Source organism: Arabidopsis lyrata (assembly GCF_000004255.2).
Source record: "Arabidopsis lyrata subsp. lyrata unplaced genomic scaffold ARALYscaffold_8, whole genome shotgun sequence".
In the NCBI taxonomy this organism is placed as follows: Eukaryota; Viridiplantae; Streptophyta; class Magnoliopsida; order Brassicales; family Brassicaceae; genus Arabidopsis; species Arabidopsis lyrata.
The window spans coordinates 3,702,616-3,714,813 of NW_003302548.1; the positions used below are offsets into that span (position 1 = coordinate 3,702,616).

At 36.6% G+C, this 12,198-nt stretch overlaps 2 protein-coding genes and 1 pseudogene across 2 annotated transcripts; all 3 read left to right on the top strand.

Annotated features, from left to right (window-relative positions):
- Window positions 1–1,850: 1,850 nt before the first annotated feature.
- LOC9299688 (serine/threonine protein phosphatase 2A regulatory subunit B''alpha) lies at window positions 1,851–7,504 on the top strand. Its single transcript, XM_021034230.1, has 13 exons — window positions 1,851–2,453; window positions 3,024–3,263; window positions 3,615–3,720; window positions 3,823–3,922; window positions 4,350–4,455; window positions 4,582–4,672; window positions 4,991–5,132; window positions 5,431–5,578; window positions 5,689–5,798; window positions 6,179–6,335; window positions 6,437–6,562; window positions 6,834–6,987; window positions 7,137–7,504. The coding sequence occupies exons 1-12, from the start codon at window positions 2,304–2,306 to the stop codon at window positions 6,972–6,974; spliced, it is 1,617 nt and encodes a 538-aa protein (XP_020889889.1). The 5' UTR covers window positions 1,851–2,303; the 3' UTR covers window positions 6,975–6,987; window positions 7,137–7,504.
- A 535-nt stretch (window positions 7,505–8,039) lies between these two features.
- On the top strand, window positions 8,040–9,282 carry LOC9299689 (G-box-binding factor 4). The gene has a single exon (XM_002863567.2). The coding sequence runs from the start codon at window positions 8,213–8,215 to the stop codon at window positions 9,140–9,142; it is 930 nt and encodes a 309-aa protein (XP_002863613.2). The 5' UTR covers window positions 8,040–8,212; the 3' UTR covers window positions 9,143–9,282.
- A 1,199-nt stretch (window positions 9,283–10,481) lies between these two features.
- On the top strand, window positions 10,482–12,156 carry LOC9299690 (annotated as a pseudogene).
- The last annotated feature ends 42 nt before the right edge of the window (window positions 12,157–12,198 follow it).

Consider the following 12,198-nt stretch of genomic DNA (forward strand, 5'->3'; position numbering starts at 1 on the left):
AGTTTTCATTCTAATATATTTATATATAGAATCAAGAATATAGAATATAGAAACAAAACCGATTTGTTACAATATTTCAAGCCACAATTTCAAAATGGTTTATTCGAAATTAATTATTAATAATATATTCTAAAAGGAGCATTGTCGAGATATTAGCTAGGAAAGATTGTATCCAGATTTTTCGAAAATTTATGTCAAACGAATTTGATTTATATATTTAATTAAATAAAACAAATTTAAACAATTAATGTCAATAGCACTTTATCGTAAATAAGTACTAACTCGAGGATTTATTTCATATTTGTACTTCAAAAATGTATATATTAACTAGATTTTACCCCGCGGTACACCGCGGGTCGATTTTTTTATAACTAAAAAATTATTTAGCAAAATTTTAAGTTGTATTTGTTTTGTTAATATTGTTTATTTTGTTTAGTGTTTCTGATTTTATATTTAAATTTTGATTTTTAATTCTAAGATTTCATCCATAGTATATTGTTTAATATTAATATCGATCTAAACCCGTTGCACCATATAACCCCGTTCCGTAAAATTAAACATCATTTGTTATTTTTTTGGAATAATATTTTTATCCACTACGGGTCGCAGGTTCATGCGGATAAGCCCGTAGAGAGTTGCGGGTTTGCGTGTCGACCCGCCAAAAGAGAAGCTATCTTTTGAAACCTTTTGTTTTATTTAGAGGTTTTGAGAAAGTATCCCTAAAAAATAATTTTCATTATATGAAAAAAAAAGAAGTAGAAGAAATTGTAATATCAACATTCCCGATTTTTACATCACTCGTTACTATTAATTTTTTTTTTTGCAAATAAAAATCAGAAGTTAACTAAGTCGAGATTTTTAAAAAGACTGTGTAGAGATTTTTGGTAAATTGTTGAGAACATATTTGATTTCAAAATCTTTACTTAAATAGATAAAGAAAGATTTTGTAGAGACTTTTGCTAAAATTTATGTCAAACGAATTTGATTTATATATTTAATTAAATAAAACAAATTTAAACAATTAATGTCAATAGCACTTTATCGTAAATAAGTACTAACTCGAGGATTTATTTCATATTTGTACTTCAAAAATGTATATATTAATTCTTTTTACTAATGTAAAGAAATACATAATTTATATATATTTTAAAATATAGAATTCTCTCAAATATATAAATATAAACTGAAGAATATATAGCAATGCGACAAACAACAAACACTTCTAGCAAAAAAAATTTAGACGTTGTAGTTGATCTTTTTAGCTAATCATTGTGTTGATTGTTACGGTACCATTAACAACTTACCAAATAAACATGGTTTGATCTATGGGTGTTCTGATATTCAGATCGGTTCCGGTTCGGTTCCATTCGGTTTTGGTTCGGTATCGGTTCGGTTTTAAAGTGTAGTATCTATTAGAGTATTTTGTTTCGGATATTTCGGTTATTTTAGAGTATTTTTGGATATTTTTGGGTATTTTTAATATTTTTGATTATTCGGTCTAAATTAACTAATATTTTTGGATATATAATTGTATTTCGGTTCGGTATTGATTCGGTTCAAGAATTTAATATCCATTTGGATATTCTAAAATTTTGATTCGATTTTGGTTCGGTTCTTTTTGTTTTGATTCCGGTTCGATACATTCAGTTGGGTTAATTTGCCGAAGCCTAATTCGATCGTCGTTGCGTTCTTCCACGACACCCAAAACGAACATGATCGCAACGGAAAGTACTAGTAGAAAGGATAAAGACGCTGGATTTGGTTGACTTTTTTGGTCAACGTTGAGGACTAAAAGTGGAAAACAAATACCACCACCGCTACTGGACTGAGTATTATTAAATCAAATTAATTACTTTTCCTTCTCTTTAATTCATTTTCTCATCAATAACATCAACTTTCCTGGAAAATTTCTATCGTCTTCGAACTCTTTGTATTTCCTCTATTTTCGAACTGGTTATTGATCGGAGAGAGAGATCAGTGTTCTTTGATCTTCCAAGTTCTTCCATGTTTACGCTTGAATCTTAGTATTCGAATTGCAGAAGAAGTTTGTATAGGACTCTATTTTGCTTATCGAATCGTTTCTTTTGTTTTCGTTTAGTTTCTCTTCTTCGAGTTGGTGTTTCTCAACTAAGTTAGTAGAGTCTCTCGATTGTTCAGAGAAGCTTTTGTTGATTTCGTGGTGATTTTGGCAGAGAAATTTAAGAAATTAGGGTTTCGATCCAATTTTAGAATTGACTTCACGGAATTTCGAAATTGAGTTTTGTTGTTGTCGTTCTGGTTCACAGTGAATAAGATAAGAGGTCATGGAAATCGATGGTGTGAACGATGTTCAGATTTTGGATCCTGAGCTCTTGCAGCTACCGGGTTTGTCTCCTGTATCACTTAAAGCAAACCCTCATATTGCTGAAGAACTCTTCTCCCAGTGGCTATCGCTCCCTGAAACTGGCCGATTGGTAATTTTATTCCCAAGCCTCTATGTGGTTTTAGTTGATTGCTTGAAACTCTGGCTCCTTGGAATCAGTAGTATGTATATGTTGGTTATTGTTTCTTTGTTTAGTTTCTTGTTCATTTATTAGTTTGTGCTTGTTTATGTATGCTGATACCTGTTCGTAAGTTCTTTGTCACTAAAATTGTCGTTGTGAGTTCAGCTGATTTCATGTCAGCGCATGGTTCTACATGCTTATTGCTGTTACTGAATCCACGGCAGTTGCATGTTTAGTAATTTTGTTTATTTCTTATAGATTTTACTTACTGTTAGATAAAGAGAGGATGCTTGAATTTTCGAAAAGCGCATTTAGGGGATATAATGACTTAGGTGATAATAGTACTGGGATATAACAAGTCTCTTCTAAGCTTGAAAAGTATTTGTATTTGTGTAGTACCAATTTTCACTTAAAAGTGCCTGATAATATGGTCCAGTGTTGTATGACGACTCATGTTGGTGAAGAAACTTCGGTGGAAGATTTTGTTTATGGTTTTATGTGGTCCTCTTTTAACAGATTATCCGTGTGATGTTTGTGCAGGTCAAGTCTTTAATTGATGATACTAAATCGAGTACCCCAGTCAGTGTATCCAAGAATTGTACCAGTCTCAATGTTGCTTGCGGAAGTGCATTGCCATCTGTGTTTCTGAACAGCGGCACTCCCCCACTATCCCCACGAGGCTCACCTGGGTCTCCCCGTTTCTCGAGGCAAAAGACAAGCCCTTCTCTACACTCTCCTCTGAAATCAGTCAGAGAACCAAAGCGCCAACTCATTCCTCAGGTTTGATTTTATATTCAGCTACTACTCCTCGTATGGATGTCTTACAAACACCAGGAAAAGGCATTACCTTGCTTGAAAGTTGACATCATGATTTTGATTGTTTAATATTTGCTCACATAATTGTTGAAAACAAGATTATAATAGCATTCTAAGTAGATGCAGAACCATGAGAACAATTATAAGAGAAACTACTTTCTTCGGTTAAGTAGAATAGGACAAATTTTTTTAACAAAATAATGAGAAAGAGTAAGTTTATTATGCTAATCCGTTTAACATGTTACATAGTTGAAGGGTAGCTAATAGTGTTCAACATTCTTCGTTGACACTTCTATGCCTTGATATGCTATGCAGTTTTACTTCCAACATGGGCGGCCACCTGCGAAAGAACTAAGGGAGCAATGTATATCCATGGTTGATCAATTTTTTAGTAACTATATAGACGGACTTCATATGGATGGTGATGTTTATATATAAGCTTTTCCACATCACAGTCCTGTTCTGTAAGGAATAGACAAACAGTTGATCTTACAAACACAATCTTGCTATTGTTCAATTGCAGAATTCAAATCTATTACTAAAGAAGTCTGCAAGCTGCCTTCTTTTCTCTCTTCTGTACTATTTAGAAAGATAGATACGAGTTGCACCGGTATCGTTACAAGGTAAATCCTTTTGTACTTTCTTTTCATATGTGTAATAGTAGTTAAGTGTATATATACAGTTATACACAAGTATTCATGTGTGTTTCATGTAATATAATAATAGAACACATTGTTCTGGATTTCCAGATGCACGCTCAGCTATTTGTTTCGTAAATTGCACACCCTTAAAAGAAATGGACTGTGGCATAATAACTTGAATACTTGATTGTTATCTTTTTTAATCTAAGCCACTTTTATACAATTTCTATTTACTTTCAATAAAATTAGTGTGCTCGATTTGATATATTGTTTAAAACATTTGTAATTAAGCAATATTGAAGTATCTACGCTGTAGATTTTTTTGGAATTGATACATCTTTAACTTTCTGTTTAGCTAGTATCTTTAAATTCACCATATTTGGTTCCTTAATATAATGTTTTCCTGCAGGGATGCATTTATCAAGTATTGGGTTGATGGACATATGTTGGCAATGGACGTAGCCTCACAGATATATAATATTTTACGGCAGCAAGGTTGCAAGTACCTTAGACAGGTCTCTTTGTGATTCTTTTCCCAGTTCTTCACTGCTGTTTTGATTTGTTTACCAAAGATTATCGTCTCTCTTGATTCTTTAGTTCATTATCCTGAAGGCTTATGTCTTTTCTTGGATTTGGGATAGGCTGATTTCAAACCAGTTCTTGAAGAGCTTCTGACAACTCATCCTGGCTTGGAATTCCTCAGGAATACACCTGAATTTCAAGAAAGATATGGTAATCAATAGTTCTACGGAATGTCTGTTTTCTACTAGATTAAGACGTTCATATTCTTTTCATATATTTGATCTTTTAAAAATGCATTGATGTACTTGAAAGTGACACCTTTAGCCGCTTTGTTTGGCTTTGGAAAATAATTCTTCCTATTTTAAATCGATGGGCATTTTCCATTATATTATATCTTGAAAGTTATGAGATGACACTTAAATATATTATATTTTCAGGTGCGTACTGTTTTATACATCTATTGACTAAATTATATTCTTTTTCCTGTGCTTGTTTCATTCATCACTGTGTTCTATTCCGTCTATCCAGCTGAGACCGTCATCTACAGAATATTTTACTACATAAACAGATCAGGTACTGGTTGCATTACCCTTAGAGAGCTGAAGCGTGGGAATCTTATTACTGCCATGCAACAAGTTGATGAAGAAGACGACATCAATAAAGTTATTAGGTGACTTTGTTTTCCTTATCATCATTTCTTAAACAGTACTTCAAAAAGATTTCAATTTTATTTTTATTATTTTTATAATACAGTTTAAGTTGTTTAAGAATTCAAGCTTAGAAAAGAAAGCCATCTAGCATTGTGAGTAATATGGGTAGTGCGTAGGTCTTCATATTGTTTCTTAGACATAAGCACTACCAGTAAAACTTATAAAGGGGAAGAAGTATATTGGTAGTTCGTATTGATACTGAGGCAGGACATCATGCGTGATTTGACCATTCAAAATCACATTTTCTCTGCTTTTCAGGTACTTCTCCTATGAGCATTTCTACGTTATATACTGCAGATTTTGGGAACTCGATGGCGACCATGATTTCCTTATTGATAAGGAAAATCTCATCAAATATGGTAATCATGCACTTACCTACAGGATTGTCGACAGAATATTTTCACAGGTTGGCTCCAGATGTCAAAATTACTGAACACTTTTTTCGAAACTTAATCGTGGTCTTATGGGATGTGTTTCATTCTCTCTTGACTGAAATTATGGCTGTCTCTCACTTAGGTCCCTAGGAAATTTACAAGCAAAGTTGAGGGGAAGATGAGTTATGAAGATTTTGCATACTTCATTCTCGCTGAGGAGGATAAGTCATCTGAGCCTAGTCTTGAGTATTGGTACACGTCTCTTCCCCTCTCCTCTTTTGTCTTTATCGACTTCTCCTCAGCCATTTTTTTCCTTTAGCTGCTTACCTCACAGTATGTCACTATAAATGTATAACTGCTGAGCCAAAACTTGTCACATATGTGGCCTTCTTGATGAAACAATGTCTACCTGAGATTTTGAATTCACTAAACATTAAGTAGTACCATTAGTTCATGAACATAGAATACTCATATTGAAACTTTGTCTGGGTAGTGATCTGTAGCTCGTTTTTTCATTCATCATCTCATGAACCTAAAACACTTTCTATTGAACAGCTGATATGATGTTAAGCACAGGATCTTGTCAGCTTTGTGTCTTTTTCCCTTGATTTTGATTAAAATCATCTTTGCAGGTTCAAGTGCATAGACCTGGATGGAGATGGGGTGATCACTCCCAACGAAATGCAGTTTTTCTACGAAGAGCAGCTGCATCGCATGGAATGTATAACCCAGGAACCTGTACTCTTTGAAGATATCCTATGTCAAATATTCGACATGATTAAACCTGAGGCAAGAGTTCTTTCAAACCATAACATGGTCTTTTGATATTCTTGGCTGTTCTGTTTCTTTTTTCTTATTCGAAACATCAATTTGTTGAATGACTCTTTCAGAAGGAGAACTGCATCACACTCCAGGATCTGAAAGCATCTAAACTTTCTGGAAATATTTTCAATATACTCTTCAACCTGAACAAATTCATGGCGTTTGAAACCCGTGACCCTTTTCTGATTCGCCAGGTAAGCGTAGCTTTACTATAGAGTTTTCCTCCCTTTAGTTATTCAGTCCTTGGTTTAATAGCTGTTGAAACTATTACTACTGAATATTTATTATTTTATTAATGCTATAGCAATTCTCAAAAATTATTATAAGTTCTGATAGTCTATATCATAACTCTGGAGAAATTTATTTACAATGCGACTGATTTAGCTAACCTAACTGCTACTGTAGCCGGTTGTATCTGTTCCAGTCCCTGCTAATTCTAGACCAACTTTGTTTTCCATTTCACAGGAACGCGAGAATCCAACGTTGACAGAATGGGACCGATTTGCTCAGAGAGAGTATGTGAGGTTGTCAATGGAGGAAGATGTGGAGGAAGTCTCGAATGGGAGTGCAGATGTTTGGGATGAACCACTCGAATCTCCATTTTAGTGACTCATAAGAGGTACTTTCTTCCATACTGGTCAGCGTCAGAGTTCCTTAAATATCAATCTATGTATGTATGAAATGGCAAAATTGATCTGCTCAATGTTACAGTTTGTGTCTTTGGTACATTAAAACGTATTAAAGACGCTTAAGTTGCTTTTTTACTAGTTTCTTGGGAAGAAGAAGAAGAGGTCAGATCTTCTTGGGTGGTAACAGCCTCGGAAACAACTCTCAGACAACCACGAAAGCTAGTCCCTTACACGGTTCCACCTAGAGATTGGCGACCACAAGACTTCTCCGATGCGTAAGCTTGTGTTATTTCATGAAATATTTGTCTTGCTTAGGTTTTTCAGGTTGGACCCTCTTTCAATCTATGTATATTTTTATATACGCCGGTTTATAGTGTTTTGTGGAACCAACAACAGTTTTTATATTTTAAATCAAAAGAACTATGTACAAAAAAACATTTTTTTTTTGGGTGGGGAGAAGTGTACAAACCTTTGAACTTGTTTTTTACATGTTCAAGTTTCTTTTTATTCGCTTATTTTTCATTAGCAAATTTGTGCATTTTGATATCAATTATGTATCATGCATGATATCAAATCAAATTATTTATGATATATCTTATGTTTATTGATTTAAGCCGACATTGATAATTTGTTTGTTGTAGTGGAAGAATAATCGTACCAGTAGTATTTTGGAAGATGTGTATGTATTATGAATTGACAAGTACTAACACTTTTTTGGTTATCGAGTCAAAATAAAGTCATTAAATTACCTTTAACTAGATTCAAGTAATAATTAGTCACATTAATAATGTGTTAATGATCTTGGAAATAATTGATGTAATAAGTTTGACAACCACAATATGATGACACGTGACAAAAACTTCCCACGCGCTCCTAAAGTGAGAAAATCTTATCCATTTTGATTTTTAACCTTATCCAAGATCCCAAAATCAGCTATTTTCACTGAGAAAATCTAAAAAGTAAAACTCACGCTCAACATATGCGCGTGGTCTTTTCAAATCCTCTATGCATTATTTAAAAAGTCAATTTGTAATTACAATTTGGGATAAATTACCTACCAAAAGTTCTCAATTCAACACAAAATAACCCTAAAATCTCTCAATCTTTTGCAAATTTCAAAATTTGGCCGAGTCAAAGAAATCAAGTGATTCTCTGATCCGATTCCGGCGAAAGAGGACGAAACAAACGGAACTTGTTCATCATCTTCTCCAGAAAATGACGTCGTTTCAGGTGATGCGGTCTACAAACTCTAGAAACTCGGATCTATCTCGTTCGTCTATAAGACCTCAACAACAGTTCAGGCGAGATCTCACTAGTGGCGGTTACGGCGTAAGAAACGACGGATTATTATACAATTCAAATTCGATGACGGTGGAAGGAATTTTACACGATACTTTCGCATCAGATCCACCAGCACCAACGGAATCTTCACTTCTAGATGCTTCGATAACTCTGATGGATGCTTCTCCAGCACCAATGGAGATAACAACGACGGTTTCTGATGTTGTGGATCACGACGGCGGAGGGACGGAGACGACGCGTGGTGGGAAGAGTGTTGATGAGGTTTGGAGAGAGATGGTATCAGGAGTAGGGAAAGGTATGAAGGAAGAGACGCAAGAAGAGATAATGACGTTAGAGGATTTTCTAGCGAAAGCTGCGGTGGAAGATGAAACAGCGACGGCGGAGGATTTAGATGTGAAGATTCCGCCGACGACGAATTACGGATTCGATTATTCTGCGCCGCCGCATAATCCGTTTCAGATGATTGATAAAGTGGAAGGATCAATTGTTGCGTTTGGGAATGGTTTAGATGTTTATGGTGGAGGAGGAAGTGGAGGAGTGAGAGGGAAGAGAGCGAGAGTGATGGTTGAGCCATTGGATAAAGCAGCTGCACAGAGACAGAGAAGGATGATTAAGAATCGTGAATCTGCGGCTAGGTCTAGAGAGAGGAAACAAGCTTATCAAGTTGAGTTAGAAGCTTTGGCTGCGAAGCTTGAGGAAGAGAATGAGTTGCTTTCTAAGGAGATTGAAGAGAAGAGGAAAGAGAGATACCAGAAGTTGATGGAGTTTGTGATTCCTGTGGTTGAGAAACCGAAGCAGCAACCACCGCGGTTTTTACGCAGGATTCGGTCTTTGGAATGGTGATAAAGGTATAGACTTTTGAGGATTTTAGGATTTCTAAGGTTACTTTGTGTATGTTGTGTGTGAGAGAGTATTCATAATCTGCAGTAGAGTGTAATGATTATGGTTAATAACTTAAATATTATATATATTTGCATATGTTACATACTTTGGTTTTGCTGAGACATTGATCTTACTTAGGATGAGCACAATCTCTCTCTTTGCAAGCAGAGTTTGAATCACAAAGACACATTTGAATGATATGTGAGAACATTTAGTGTCCTAGCCTCTAGGTTTGAGAAAAGTGTGAATTAATTGGGAAGACCAGTGAGGTATTCCTCTTCCTTGTTCTCTGGGTTTCGGTTTGCAGAAGAAGTTGGCGCACCGAAGATGAGATACCTATAACCACACAAATCCAGAGGTAATTCACAGACTCAACTCACGATTCTTTTATGTTTCAGAACAATTGAAAGCGTGTTGTGATGATAAATACTGAAACTTTGGTACTGCCTCTTCGTGTTGCATAGTTGAGAGAGTACCAACAGAAACGAGCTTGTTCATTTTGTTCTGAAGAGCTTGGTCTTTGATCCCTAACCATGTCTGTGGAGGAGGTAAAGCCAATAGAAGCGCAGTGAACACATCGTTGCCTACTGGGTACCTCACCTCTCGACCATAGTCACAGCCTTAGGGAACGACATGTTGGGTTGACGCCTGATGGTACCAATAGGTGAACCTCTTGTTCACAACCGTCACTGACCATCACCCTAGCTATCACTGAGGCTTCCTCCACCCCAGGACCTTTGATGCATTTCACAGAAGTTTCCTAACAATAGAAGTCTTCCGATGAGCTCCTTGGCCACAAGCCTTTGCAACTGCATATGACAGACTTTCTTCGTAGCCCACCGAGGTTAAGAACTTGCTGACATGCCCGCACAGTTCCGTTTCATGCACTTGTGTCAGTGCATCTCCTGCATTGGAGGAACCAGCAGAGATTAGATAATCGAATCAAGTCAAGCAAGGATATCGATCGTCATAGAAGCAGGAAAATGAGTTTTTGAAAGTATTCAATCATGGGTCACAACATGGTTTCCCACCTAGTCTTATTCAGATCCCTAGAAAAACTACCTATAATCCTCTGTGCTAAGAGTTGGTTTTGTGTCCTCTGTTCTTCGGATCTCAGCCACCCATTTGATTAATTGGCTGAATTTTGAGGGAAGTGACATGAACATTTGATCTCAGCCACCCATTTTATTTTTGTCAACGGTGGAATTAGCAAGTTTGTGGAATTTTTCCCACGCGCAATCTCTTCTATAAATCCTATTCAAATCAAGAAAGAAATCCAGAGTTTAACTTAGTATCCACCATTTCGCCAATGTCTTCACCAGAGAAGAAGAGGAAGAAGACCTCGACGACTAAGAAACCGTCGCTACAATCAATCGAGAATCCATCACTTCCTGATGATTTGGTATTGAGCTGCTTATCCCGTGTCTCAAGATTGTACGACCCTGTTCTCTCTCTCTTCTCCAACAGCTTTCGATCTCTCCTCGATCCTTCATAGGTTGCACAGAGAGTTGTCTTTATGTGTGCTTACTGTTCCCTCCTGACCCGAACCCTTGCTGGTCCACCCTTTGGAAGAAACTTGATCGAACCTCAACGGAATACATCATTAAGAAGAAGAATAAGTCAAGTGAGTATGTTTTGGCTACAGTACCCATTCCCCATTCTCCTCCTGCGTGTCGGTCAGGTCTCGTGGCGGTTGGTTCTGATATTTACAACATGCGCCGTCATCTAGCGTCTCGATCTTGGATTGCCGGTCTCACACGTGGCTGGAGGCTCCAAGCATGCATGTGGAGCGGATGTACCCGTCTGCTAATGTCGTTGATGAAAAGATTTATGTAGCAGGAGGATGCCCAAATGGTGATCTCTCGATTGAAGTTTTCGATGCAAAGACTCAAATTTGGAATCTTGTGCCCAGCCCTTACTGGGACTGTGGAATGGGAGTCTATATCCAATTATCCATTAAAGGAAGGTTCCACCTTATGACTGGTAGAGAGGGTATGGCTTATAATCCAATGGAAAGTAGATGGGACCAGGTTGAACAAGAAATGGGTCTGAATTGGTTTTGCTGTTCTGCGGTAGAGAATGTTTTGTACTCTTATTATAGGGGAGAGTTTAAATGGTATGACAATAAGGTACAATGCTGGCGAAGTTTGAAAGGTTTGGAAGGACTGCCTAAATTTGTTACTTATAGTCGTGTTAAACTGGCAGATTATGGTGGAAATATGGCAGTTTTGTGGGACAAGTATGCACCTGCAAGTGGGTATATGGATAAGATGATTTGGTGTGCAGAGATTTCGCTTGAAAGGCGAAACAGTGAAGAGATTTGGGGGAAGGTCAAGTGGTTTGATGCTGTGCTTAAAGTCCCCAAGTCTTATGAATTTGTGCATGATCTTGCTGCTACTGTTTGATGAATGACTCGTGAGACGTGCTTCGCTATGGATAAGTGGGTATATCATTATGATTTCAATCTGATGTGTGATTGTGTTTCGTGTTTTTTGGCTGAATGCGAAATATACATTGTTTTCACTTGTAAGCTTTTACTTGCATTTTGATTAGAAGGCTTTACAACATTCATGGCACGAAGAAGTATATAAAGATTCATACTTGAAAGGTGTGTCTTCCAACCTCAAGGATGGTATATGGGATGCTATTGGATTTGAGATGTTTATGGGATGGAAGTAAGGGTATAAAGATGGCATGTTTAGGGGCCAAGTAATATGATGGTGAACAAGATGATTCTATATGTGGTAACTGCGCTTGAAAGACGAAACAGTCAGGAGTTCTCCTTAAAGGTCGAGTGGCTTTGATGCTATGGTGTACTGTTGCCCTTCAATAAGTTCTTGACTGTGAAATGATTGTCCCGTATGTAATGATGAAGTTGCAGAAAAACTGAAGTCTTGTTGCTTAGGCAAAAAAGTTATTTGTTATTGTTCTTAAACCCCAATCAACCGCAAATCGATAAATTATACTCCTGTGTTTTTCTGTGGCGAGTGGATTTATAGTCTGCAGTAGAGTGTGTC